We start from the raw sequence: 12,697 nt of genomic DNA on the forward strand, positions 1-12,697 counted from the left end.
TCCAGAAATGAATTCAAATGTTTTTCACACTGGTTTCATCTCACATAGTATTTATCTAAATCATATACTAATACATTTAGAATAATATTTTTTTATTTAGATATAGAACACACAAAATAAAGTAAGAAACCGCTACCCTTTGAATGTGCACAAAGTAAAACCATTGCTCCTATGCAATAGCTTACAAAACACACGGAAGAGGTAACCTGGTGCGACAAGTTCGACCAAAAGACAATTTCCTTACTTATGCTGACAAGGAGTTTGAAACTTGAGACCTCCATCATGAAAGTCCCAAACCCAAATCAGTGGGCCACCCCGAAGGGGATTAATTTGAACATACTTTTCAAGACAATAAATATGAACTTCATAGAATAATCGAAATTCCAGTACAATACCTAGGATCAAAATCTGTTTGTTCACAAACTCAAGATTAGCTAATAGCCTGTTACATGCTTGAAAGTATTTTGGCAGAAAGGACAACCTAAGATCTAGGCTTCTCTTTCTTCTCCTTGAAGAGAGCCAAGAGAGAGACACCAGAAACCTTCACAACCTTGAACCTGACACCAGGAATATCTCCCACGGCATGCCCCTTACGACCAAATCCAGCGATCAACACTTCATCCTGCAATGCGTCAAGGGTCAGCAACAAGAAAACTGACAAAATTTGAGTCTGCCTGAGAAAAGAGAAAAGAAGGAAAGGACGTACGTTTTCTTCAATGTAGTTCAAACAACCATCATTGGGGACAAAGGCAGCAATCTTCTTCCCGTTTTTGATGAGTTGAACCCTAGCACATTTACGAATAGCAGAATTCGGCTGCTTAGCTTCAATACCTCTGCACAAAACATTCCACCAAATTTGAACATTAGAGCAAAGTGTTAATGCTGCATGGCTTGGAGGATAGTGTAAGCATAAACGTCATAAAGTGGACCTACATCTTCTCAAGCACAATCCCTTTGGCATGGGATGACCCAGCAAATGGCTTCTTCCATTCGTTCCCAAGATGGGATTTCTTGTAGGACTTGTCAGCCCACCTTTGCCTTCTACGGTGGGACTTCAGCTTGCGTCCAGCTCCCATACCACGTGTCTTCCTGCAAAATTTTACCCACAATGACATATATAGCTTATATGCGCAAAATGGCTGAAGATGCCCCTTTTAAACAAATACCTTCTAAAGTATACAGAACACTGCAGATATTACTTGATGCTGTACCATGGCAAATCATAGGAATCTAAAATGAACTATCATCCAATGCAACACAAATATAATCTTACTGGGCAATGATCTTCCCTCTCAACCACAAAATGTGTTAATCAGTAGCTTAGGGTTTATTCTTCATACCTTATCAAAAAGAAATTTGGCAGAATACATTGGGACCTCCTAAACTTGACACATTCTATTTAGTGCACACCTAGAATTGCAGGTTGATCTAATTACCCCCTTAAAGTTGGTATTTCAATAGCCTTGACCCTCTTTATTAGCCGCCTTGCATAGAAACTATTGAACTATGTTGGGTGTGTGGGAGAGTAAATATATGGTGTTACTATATATTTACTCTCCAACACGTCCAAACATAGTTGGAATCTACTTTCTATACTAGCTCATTGATAAAAGGGGTCAACTATTGAAATATCAAGTTTGTTTGTTTCTTTGAAAAGCAACTAGGCCAAACGTGTCTAATAGAAAACCGGTAAGATAAAGTAAAATAGGACCATAGATATAGAGAGAAGCATGTAAAGATTATTATTATAGTTAATTTCACTCGACTTGTATACATCATAGAGCTAAATGCTTTATAGGGTGCAAAATTGATCCTAAAAGTTGCAAGATTCAAGTAGACAATTTAATAGATAATGTAAGATTATACAATTTTATGAACTATATAAAGCTTACACGTGTATATTAATTTGTCTCCTTAAATGGTTTGACCTTGTGAAGTTTGAATCTAAGTAGGGTGTAATAACGTTCACAGCCTCTTTGGCCATAGATAATATTCCAAATATTTGAAATAAATTTGGAGATTATTTCAAATAAGTGTTTGTTTATAAAAATGGCTCATTATTTCAACATCAAAAGTTTGAAAACAGGACTAAATTGACTCATTATAATCAAGTTCCAAGAATTTCATATCTTTGCACACAAAACTTCAACTATATTTTCATGTCCGAGACTGTCCGACACAACTTCAACTTCCAAATACCCTTTTCGACCTCACCTTTAAATACTACTATTTTCAATTTACAACCAACTCATGTACAAATTCCTACTTAATGTCTTGGTGATGCACTCATAAAAGTATTTAAGAAAATTAAAAAAATGGGAACAGTATTTACCTGCTATAGCTATATATATATACTATTACATGATTTTGCTAACCTACTACGTCAGTCTATGAGATTAGCACTCTCTCATTCTTTTATTTCCTTAAATGGACTTACTATTTCTTGCAAATTCAGCAAAAATAAGAACTTTTTTGTGATTTCAACCCAAAATACCATCTCTTATAACAATTCCCCCATTTCATCTCCAAATTTAACAATCCAAAGTTCATTCTATCCCCTTCTCTCTCATTGTTCCTAGATTTCTCTCTATTCCTTTCACCTAAATGTCTTGAATCTGATTTGTTGATGTCTCTTCATGTTTATTTCTTTAACCAAACTTGAGATATTAATACTATACCAATGGAACCATGGGAAACAAAGTGGGACAATACACACTCCTAACTCAATTTCAATCTCTACATTTCTTGTTATATATTCTACGATATTATAACATAATTGGGATTTTCATGGTGAAATTGTATTCAAAATCCAGTTTTCTTTATTACTTTCAATATCAACAATTGTTGCAATGAATTTAACCCATATTTGAAATCCATACTAGCCCCAACCTTACACTGAACATTTCATGCCATTCTTTTTCACCTAAAAATGCACTATGACACATAGGAACAAGCAATTCAATCTGCCATTTTAGTTCCAGCACAGATCTAACGTAATTAAACACTCTCCATATCTACAACTTACAAATTACAATATCAACTACTTCTAGATATTAGATACTCAATAATCACACATCTATTTTAGTAGTTCATGATCATTCTCATAGACAAATCATCAATTCTCATAGACAATTCACTCGGTACAATTAAGAGTTCAAATCGAGCAGCTAGAATCAGATTCCCATAACAAAAAAACACGAGCAAAACTATCTTTAACTGTTTTACTTCCATAATAGCTGTGAATACATAAATCAAAATGGAAGAAAAAAACGAAGCAGAGATCATACCCCATGTTTGCTGAGTGATAGAGAACTCCGACTTCAGCTGTAGTTTGATATGTTGCGGCTGAAGAGAGGCAGCAGCCTATTAAAACCCTAACCGGTCTATAAAAGAGTTCTCGGATTGGGCTGCTTTAGAAGGAAGTTGGGCTCAAAGAACTTTGGGGCTTCTGTTTAGGCCCATAGGATATGGCTTTTATGACTTAGGGGTGTACATGACCGAGGTCGAGTTAGTTCGGATTTTTCAAATATCAAACCAAATTACTTATGTAAAAAAATAATAATTTATAAACCAAATCAAACAAATAAAATTTGGATTTTTTTGGGTTTTTCAACCTCGAGTTGGTTCGGGTTTTTCAAATACCAAAACCAAACCATTGTGTCGAATTTTTAAATTTATGAATCAAACCAAACTAATAAACCTCGAATTTTTTGGATTTTTCGATAAAGTTTACATACAAACATATAATTAACTTGTGCTCCAAATATTTCTTTAGTCCAACCAAAATACAATTATCTAAGGTGTTTCTTAAAAAAATAACACAAAATATGAGATGAGTACTGATGACACTAAAATATTCAATAAAAAATAATAATGAAATCATCATATAAAATCATTATTGCAAAGTCATAATGAAAATGATCATAATTTAAAAGTACTAACTCATGCTAAAATAAGTTTAATAAGTATTAGTTACATTACTAAATATTTAAGGAAAATTAAAATTAGATTATGTATTTTAATTGTCTAAATCAATGTAAAACTAAAGAACAAATATTTAATATTATTGTCATTCTTAGTGTTGAATTGATTTTTTTTTTTGCATTAGTATTAATTTGATTTTGATTTAAGTTTTATTATAATTATCAACATCTATGAACTATAATCTTTATTGGACCATTTCGAATATGACAATATTATTTCAAGTTTAAAACTTAGAATTCGGAATAATCCAATAAAGATTATAGTTCATAGATGTTGATAATTATAATAAATAAAATCTAATTATAGTTCGGCGAGAATTGAGGGTGGCGAGCGAGGCGAGAATGACAATGTGTTTGCTACAAATTACAATTAAATGAAATTGTAGCTACAACATTTATTTTGAATTAATAGTTTGTTATAATGCACAATTTTCCCTAAAAAAATTGTGTAAATATGACCATAAATTTAGAAATACTTGCAAAATTAGCAATAACATCTCAAGAAAATGTTACCGATGAAATACGTAGGAATAATAAACGTTTTTGTTTCGTTAGATCTTTATTTCAATTGATTGGATGCTTGAGCACTCTGTGATTTTTATGAGTTCTTTATTTATAATAGGAATAATAAAAAACTATTCAGAAAGCAACTGAGGCAGCGATAGTACATGCAAGGGAGATGATCGTTATTTCTCTGAAGATAACTATTCTTGCTTAATGATTCTACATCCATTCTTGAATATTATCGAGTACTATTATTTCTCTCTAGTGTTATAATGTTGACATAATCTGGATGGCCACATTTTCGTATTCAAAACATTAGTTTGATACCGCAGTTTTGAATTATGACCTCATGACGACTGATTTATACTATCTATAAGATAATGAATAATTAATCTATATAGTAGTCGTATATATTTGTTCATTCCTCTTTTGTCCTTTCTTGTTGTTTAAATAAATAACCAATGTAACATAAAACTATTGTTGTTTTTTTATTCATTTTTCTGATTTATTGTAACATCAACCTTCACTAGAGAACATTAAGTTATATTTTTTCTAAATCAATCAATTTGATATTGATATAAAATTAAGAACATATATATTCCAATTTTCATATACATTGAAATTGAGGTTAATTCATAAGCTTGCATATTGTGCATGTTCTGTGATGTTTTAGATTGGGGCCCTTTTCCGGACTTGCTAATGCGTGATGCTTTGTGCATTAGACTGTTCTTTTCCGTTTTTATGTTATGTTTTAGATGAATTACAGTTGATAGATTTCTAATTCACAACTGAAACAAATAATATTATCATATGAAAAACCATAGATTTCCATAATTATTTCTTGTTGGTGTTGAAGGTTTAATTAAAACCACAATATGTACGCACAACAACAACACTAGACGAGTTTATTGTATATATGCAAATAGATCAATTCTACCTTTAGGGGTTGTTCGGTACAAAGGAAAATGTTTTCTTAAAAAACAAGTTAATTTCTTACTTATTTTCTACAGTTCGTTAAGTAAACAACAAAATTTTATCCCGACAATATTTATATGTAATCTAGCAAAACACTATAGAGGTGCGATGGGTGGGGAGTGGGGTTCGTGGTGTGGTGGGATGGTCAAGGAGTGGGAGTTGGGGGCGTTGGATGGGTGGGGAAGAGACAATGAATGACACTTCTGGAGTCATTTTCAAACTCGTTTTCCAAAACATTTTGACCAACCAAACTTGGAAAAATTGGAAAACATACCGAACAGGCAAACACACCCTTAATCATGTTTCTTTGCTCTACTTCATATGCAGAATTTGTTCAAAATACCAAATAGATCAACTACTATAGTCTATATGAACTGAAAATTATAACCAAAAGAAATTACAACACTTAATATCTCCTTAGAGAGCCTACCAAGCATTTGGCAACTGAGATCATACAGTGTTCTTAATTTCAAATAGCTATACAAATATCTTCTATGAGATTCATAAGGTGTAGAGTAGATTTATTAACAGAAAAACTGGAATGTAAACTAGACTGTTATCATCAGGCAAATCAAACAACGATTATTCGAAAGCAACTTGCAACTATATGCTTCTACTTCTGGCCTTTTTTCAACAAAACACCAATCTTTTTCAACATGTTTCCATTCTTCTTCTTAGGCGAGTCATCATCCGTATCTTCAGATAATGGCGAATCCAGCTTAGTGTGGTAATCTAAAGGACCTGTTCTCTCCGTGTATTTCCCGTTTTTTCCAGTTGAAAGCATAGCTGCAGCTGCCTCAGCAGCCTTCCTCCACTGATCAGATTGCACTTTTAACCTCCTCAACTCTGCTTCCATCTCAGAGTTGGCATTCTGTGCTGCATCCAACTGCTCGGTCACACGTGCTGCCTTTCTAATACTATTATCCGCTTCCTCAGTCAAGTGTCCTAACTTCACCAATGCCTCTTTTTCTGCAGTTCTCGCGGCTTCTGCCAAGGCAAGAGCTGAATCATTCGCTTTGCTACCCTCAGTTTCCCTCTTCTTCATTTCGGACATCAGTATCTCATTTTCTTCCTTTATACTTTGCAACTCCGTCTCTTTGTCGAGTAAACTTGCTCTCAATACTCCCAAAGTTGACTCTGATTCCTTCAGTACAGCATCTAATGTACTGAAATGCTTATTTTCGTCTGAAATGCTTTGTAGTGTATCTTCTTTGCTCATTAATTTCTCCTTTAACTCTTCCAAGTCAGCTTTTGTAGCCTCTAACTTTGCCTCCCATTCAGCCTCTTTCTGTATTGATTCAGATTTTGATTGTTCCACTAGCTCATAAGCACTTCTAATCTGCAAAGTGCTCTGGATATATTCTTCCTGATATCTTGTCTCCGAAACCTCTAATGCAGCTCTTAGTTGACTTACCTCAACTTGTAGATTACTCAGCTCGGTTTTGAGTTCCTCGGCTTCCACATTAACTCCGTTTTCTTGTGCAGAGTTCATGTTTTCGATATCTTGAGCACTTTGGAGTTCACTGACAAGTTCCTCCAATGTAGCTACTCGATTGTTTGATTGTTCTAACTCCAACGACAAGGATTTGTAAGCCTCCATTGCTTTCAGACCTTCAGAACGTAGAGTATCCTCGGTCATCTTTGCCACTTCCAGCTGCATCTGTGCTTTACTCACTTCTTCAAGCGCGCATGCCTCAGATTCCTTGCTATCATTTAGCTGATCTCTCAATTTTTCAACCAATGCAAGTGTTTCCATAAGTTCTAACCTTAAGCTTTGAATCTCAGCGTAAGCTGATTCAGCATGTCGAGCTTGATTGGCTTCAGAATCAACCACGCGGTCCAGCTGAGTTTTAAGCTTCTGGATTTCATTCATAGCAGAACCTAAAGCAGCAGAGTCGAATTTGTGCTGCTTCTGGACAGCCTCAAGTTCAGATTCCCATGCTCGATCTCGATCCTGTGATAGCTTGCGTAGCTCCAGGATTCGAGCTTCCTCAGATTCTGAGAGTTCAAGTAGTTGTTTCTCAGAGTCCTCAAGCTGCTCCGACATAACTGTTAGCTGCTTCTTCGCTTCCTCTGCCTCTAGTTGAGCCCGTCTTTTTAATGATTCGGATGAATTGAGCTGATCCTTTACCTTCTTCAGCTCCTCTTGAAGTTGAGCAAGCTGAGTTTCCAAGTCGGAAACTCCGGTTGGATGCTTCTTCTGTTATACAAATATGAACAATGAGTACCTTAGTAACATTTTGAGGACATTTAAGCAGTAAGAGAGCAGCAAAGAAATAATAAAAGGGCAACCCTGTGCACAAAGCATCCCGAGTTAGCATGGTCCGCAGATAAGAATAGAAAGATAATGCTGTAGATTATGGAATTTAAGTTTTATAAATAGAATAAGTTTCCATCAAGTACTGCAACAAGTGCCTCAAACTAGCTACTCAGACGTGAAACTGAAAAAAAGAAGGGAATAGAAAGAGTATCCGATTTAGTAACCGTGCTATATATCTTCCACACAAAGAGAGGCATGAAGCACTCTATTTAGTGACACTGCCATAAATCATCCACAACAAGAACAAAACAGTTTCAGTACAAAGACGTGAAGGTTTTTTTTACGCTTGCTGGGAAAAAATAGCTATATTAAATGGTCATTTCGCGAGACAAAAGAGTTAAAGCATAACTGAACATGATAGCTGCCAATTTATAAGAATGAGACGGTACAAGATTAATAGGATAAAAGTTGTAACAAAATGATACAGAATTGATAGACTTGTCCTAGTTGCAGAAATTTTTGTGAAAAGTATTTAAGTTTCTTTACCTCTAAAGCTGGACTACGTGGAGAACGACGAACAACAACTTTAGGACTCCTCTCTTTAGGTGTCCTGGTAGCAGCATCTGATCCTGGAGTTTTGAGCTTTCGAGCTGTCTTTGTTGCTGCAGGAGATGTCCTTTGTGGCACCTCCACCGTAACATTCCTTCAGCCAAAAACACGCACGAAGGTGAATGAGATAGGCAAACAACTTACAACAGACAAAAATCCAAGCAGTCACAATGTATGAATCACATCAGAACATTGATCTCGAACCAGTCACTTATAGGTCACACAGAGACAACTTTACCATTCAGTAATAATATGTTACTGAACTATACATGTCAAATCTTCAAAGATAATCACATAACAAAGAGAAAAAAGAGAGACTGAATAAAACTATTTTGTTAGTTCCTCTTTTTTTCTAATCACTTACTCCCTTCGATTTCGATTAGTCTTTTTCTGAGATAGCATAAGCTGAGCTGCTGCAGATCCTCAAGTACTCAATAAGCACATGAATAGTGAGCATATTACTGCTAAGAACACTACTCCAGGACTCGTTTGATTCGAGGTATAAGAGGAAATAATGTTAGCATAAAACTCTACATTACTTTCGAGTTTCGAGTACCTTGTTACCATTCTTGTTTCTAATATATAGATAATAATAACTACAGAACTGTTTGCCATTATTTCAAGGATGAAATATAGTCATTTTACTGTTAAGAGATTAGAAATACCTTGATTTTGGTGTCTGCATAATATTAATTTCCTCTCAGCAAAACCTGAAATAGTTGAGAAGATTTCTTGGTTTAGAAAAAGAAAAATTGATTAAAATGTGCATATGCAAAAGTATAAAACTACAGAAAAAAACAATATAGTTACATAATGGATTTGCAAATTGCAATCCACATCCAAATTAGAAACCAAATTAAGTAAAACACACAATCCCTTCAAAGGAACTCCAAATACAAACAACCTCCACTACCACCAACCAAATATACAATAAAAGAGCAACAAGCCAAAAACAGAAAAAGAGAAAAAAAAAAAAAATTCAACCCAAAAAAAAATAATTAAAATTATATAACTGATATATATCCAATTCTTTCTTTTTCCCCCTTTTACTTCATCTCTACTCAAGTTGTTTATACTATATAACAACAATATAGCACTTTGGACATCATATCAAAGAAAATGATACTAAAATACACATAGAAAATGACTTTAGAAACCACCAGGTTCAAATTTCAACGAAGACAAAAAAAACATTAGGTGATTTCCTTTTATGACCATACGAATCCTCACTGTTCATGTCGCTTCATTTAAGCTCATCTCAAACGTCACAAACCACAATTAAAATCTTTGAAAAGTGCTTAATTAACATAGTAATCACTAATGACTTTACGGAACACAACCACATAAAATGATTCACAACTAGGAAGTCTTTTCTTGAATGATTATTTTCTCTGTTCTTAATGCATAAAACAGATCTAAAACAGAAAAAAAAACTCACACAGTAAAACCAACTAAAAATAAAACTCAAAGATTGAAACTTTATCATAAAGCAACCAACTCACATTCACACACAAAAAAAAAAGGGACACCAACCCATATGAGAAATGAATGCTGTGAACAACTACTAGTATACCAAACACATGAAAACTGAGGAAAGAACATAACTATTATAAATGAGAAGAATCAACAAGCTGTCTCTAAAACAATAAATGAACAGTTTTTGAACTGATCAGAATCAAAGTTATTTTTTTTTTAGTCAAAAAACAGCAACTGCTATCTTTACAACAACAACAACAACAAAAAATAATCTAAGAAGCAGAAAAATACTCTGTTTTTTTTTTTTTTGTCAGTGGATGGAGAAAGTGTAGTGCACTGATTTGAAGGGAAGCCTATCTGAGCAACGGTTAAGTTGTCTCTCCGTAATTTATAGGTATTAGAGAATTTAAATCACTAAATAAATGAGTCAAACTTCTAATTAAGGAGATTCAAAATTGATTATATTAAAATTCTAAAAGAAATACTTTATATATATGATGTATTTTTTTTATCGAGCGGGCTAGAATTAATATTACTAATATTTGTATTAAAGTAGATTGTGTGGTCCTTTTTCAAATTCTTTATCCCAAATTATGTGGAGAACTCAAATTTCCAAATTAAATTTTAACATTTTGAATGACCATAAATTCGAAAATAAAATCTATATATTTGAAAACTACATAAGTTATATTAATTGATAATTTAAATTATTTTTGATTCTCGAACTTCAAAAGTCGTCATATAAATTGAAACAAATAGAGTAATTAGAGCCGTCAATATGGGCTATGCCTGTTGGGCTGGCCTGGCCTAATCCGTGATTTGATAGGGCTAGCTACGATTTTTGGAACTCATTTAAGAAAAGGGTTTTTAGCCCGGCCTGAATAAGCATGTTGATTTGTCGAGCTTGAGAAATATGGATAGGGTCGGCCCGTGGGCCAAACAAAAATTAATTAAAAAATAAAAATAAAATAGAGTATTAAAAATAACAGGAGTCTACACTCAAAATCTATTTAAAGTTTGAAATATTACAATTTAAATACAAATTATATTTATAAAATATGTACTACATAAAATAAAGTTTCTAAAATTTCTAGGGAATCACTACATAGGCCATAGCCTATGGGAATATTATCATAGTTTTTGTGTTTAATTATGATCATTGGAAAACAATTAGGTTAATATTTCTATTTAGTTGTTTCTGTTTTTACTTAAAATCAAACTTAATAAATATTAAATAGATAATTTTATTTGTGTATTTGATTAATAAGTAGTAACACTAGTCAATATTTATGATAATATTTTTAAATTATAATTTAATTTTAAAAATTATAAAAAATATATTTTTAGGAAAAGAGGGCTGACCCAGCAAAGCCCGTAGCCCACGCACTTGTGGGCTGGTCCGGTCATTTTTGGCTCACATGAAAAATGGGCTAGCCCGTCAAATTGCAAAGCATGTATGGATTGGCCCGAATGGGGTGGGCCAACCCATATTAACAGCTCTAAGAGTAATCGATGATGTCTCGAAACACGCGCTATTGGATGTTGTGGGACCCACCCAAAGGATAGTGAACGATAGCTCTCAAGTTACCGAACCAAGATGGACTTCACTTGTTTTCTTGTCTAATGAAAGTGACTACTCTACTTCATTTTTGTTTTTTTTTCTATTTTTTAAAAATATTTGTTGTGCCTGTATAGTCAATGATAAATAGTATTATAAATATTTGAGTTGAATAAAAGGGGCTCCCAGCTCCAATATTTTTAAAAAAATGATAAATAATATATTTTTTTTCTTTTGGGTGGTTTTAGAAATGATAATCTAGTAATTATTTAGGGGAATTCTTTTTCCAGATCTACTCTTGACACCTTTTGGATTTCAAAATTCAAATAAATTGAGTTTTGATCGTAATTTTTTTATATATATTTTAAATTGTTAATTATTGTAACTTAAGTACTTTTTACGTAGTTTATAAATATATAAATTTCATTTCAAAACATTTGAAGATTTCATGTGCAAATTTTCTGTCAAATTTAAATAATTTGATTCGGAGAAACAAAAAGTATCACAATAAATTGAGACAAATAGAGTAGTAATTAGGTTATATATGGGGAATGGTAAAGGTATTTATTAGAACTTGCATCATTAATTACTTGAATGTACTTTGGTTCGTTTTAAATGTGCTTTGTCTATATTAATTTAACACTCCTTAAAAAAAATTATTAGCAATCTATTTTATTAATTTAATCTTATCAAATATATTTGAAAATTAACCTTGACTTTTGTAGTTACTTTATGATAAGTGTATTATTGAAAGAAAATAACAATTTTTCCTTAATTTAGTAAAAGAAGTAAAAAAAATTAATTATAAGAGTAGTGTAAAATAAAATAAAGAAAGTATGTTCTTTCAGTTGTTTTAACTTTTAACTTTTAATTATCTTATCCTTAATTAAATATCTTGAAGAAAGAAANTGTCTATATTAATTTAACACTCCTTAAAAAATAATAATTTAGCAATCTATTTTATTAATTTAATCTTATCAAATATATTTGAAAATTAACCTTGACTTTTGTAGTTACTTTATGATAAGTGTATTATTGAAAGAAAATAACAATTTTTCCTTAATTTAGTAAAAGAAGTAAAAAAAATTAATTATAAGAGTAGTGTAAAATAAAATAAAGAAAGTATGTTCTTTCAGTTGTTTTAACTTTTAAGTTATTGTTACAGAAAAATATTAAAATGGCTAAATATACTTCCGCTATTTTAAAAAAAAAAAAAGAAGTGGTGGTTTTAGCTTGTACACATTCCTTAAGAAAATGTATACCTAAAAAATAAGAAATATTTTATTATCTTATCCTTAATTAAATGTCTTGAAGAAAAAATGACTTTTAATA

The 12,697-nt window shown here is 32.5% G+C and overlaps 2 protein-coding genes across 8 annotated transcripts; both read right to left on the reverse strand.

The window, feature by feature from the left end:
• Nucleotides 1–340: 340 nt before the first annotated feature.
• Nucleotides 341–3,427, reverse strand: LOC125865944 (40S ribosomal protein S23). The gene is made up of 4 exons (XM_049546213.1): nt 3,288–3,427; nt 934–1,089; nt 707–833; nt 341–622 (listed from the first exon to the last, which is right to left on the reverse strand). The coding sequence occupies exons 1-4, from the start codon at nt 3,290–3,292 to the stop codon at nt 482–484; spliced, it is 429 nt and encodes a 142-aa protein (XP_049402170.1). The 5' UTR covers nt 3,293–3,427; the 3' UTR covers nt 341–481.
• Nucleotides 3,428–5,840: 2,413 nt separating this feature from the next.
• Nucleotides 5,841–10,010, reverse strand: LOC125865684 (interactor of constitutive active ROPs 2, chloroplastic-like). 7 transcript variants are annotated; one of them, XM_049545894.1, is made up of 4 exons: nt 9,937–10,010; nt 8,997–9,041; nt 8,269–8,425; nt 5,841–7,662 (listed from the first exon to the last, which is right to left on the reverse strand). In XM_049545894.1, the coding sequence occupies exons 2-4, from the start codon at nt 9,014–9,016 to the stop codon at nt 6,076–6,078; spliced, it is 1,764 nt and encodes a 587-aa protein (XP_049401851.1). In that variant the 5' UTR covers nt 9,017–9,041; nt 9,937–10,010; the 3' UTR covers nt 5,841–6,075. The 7 variants fall into 7 exon arrangements, with proteins under 7 accessions (XP_049401851.1, XP_049401849.1, XP_049401853.1 ...); XM_049545892.1 differs by having other exon boundaries at nt 9,865–10,010; XM_049545896.1 differs by lacking the exon at nt 9,937–10,010 and adding an exon at nt 9,770–9,788.
• Between the last annotated feature and the right edge of the window lie 2,687 nt (nt 10,011–12,697).

This window comes from Solanum stenotomum, chromosome 5 (assembly GCF_019186545.1).
Source record: "Solanum stenotomum isolate F172 chromosome 5, ASM1918654v1, whole genome shotgun sequence".
NCBI lineage: Eukaryota > Viridiplantae > Streptophyta > Magnoliopsida > Solanales > Solanaceae > Solanum > Solanum stenotomum.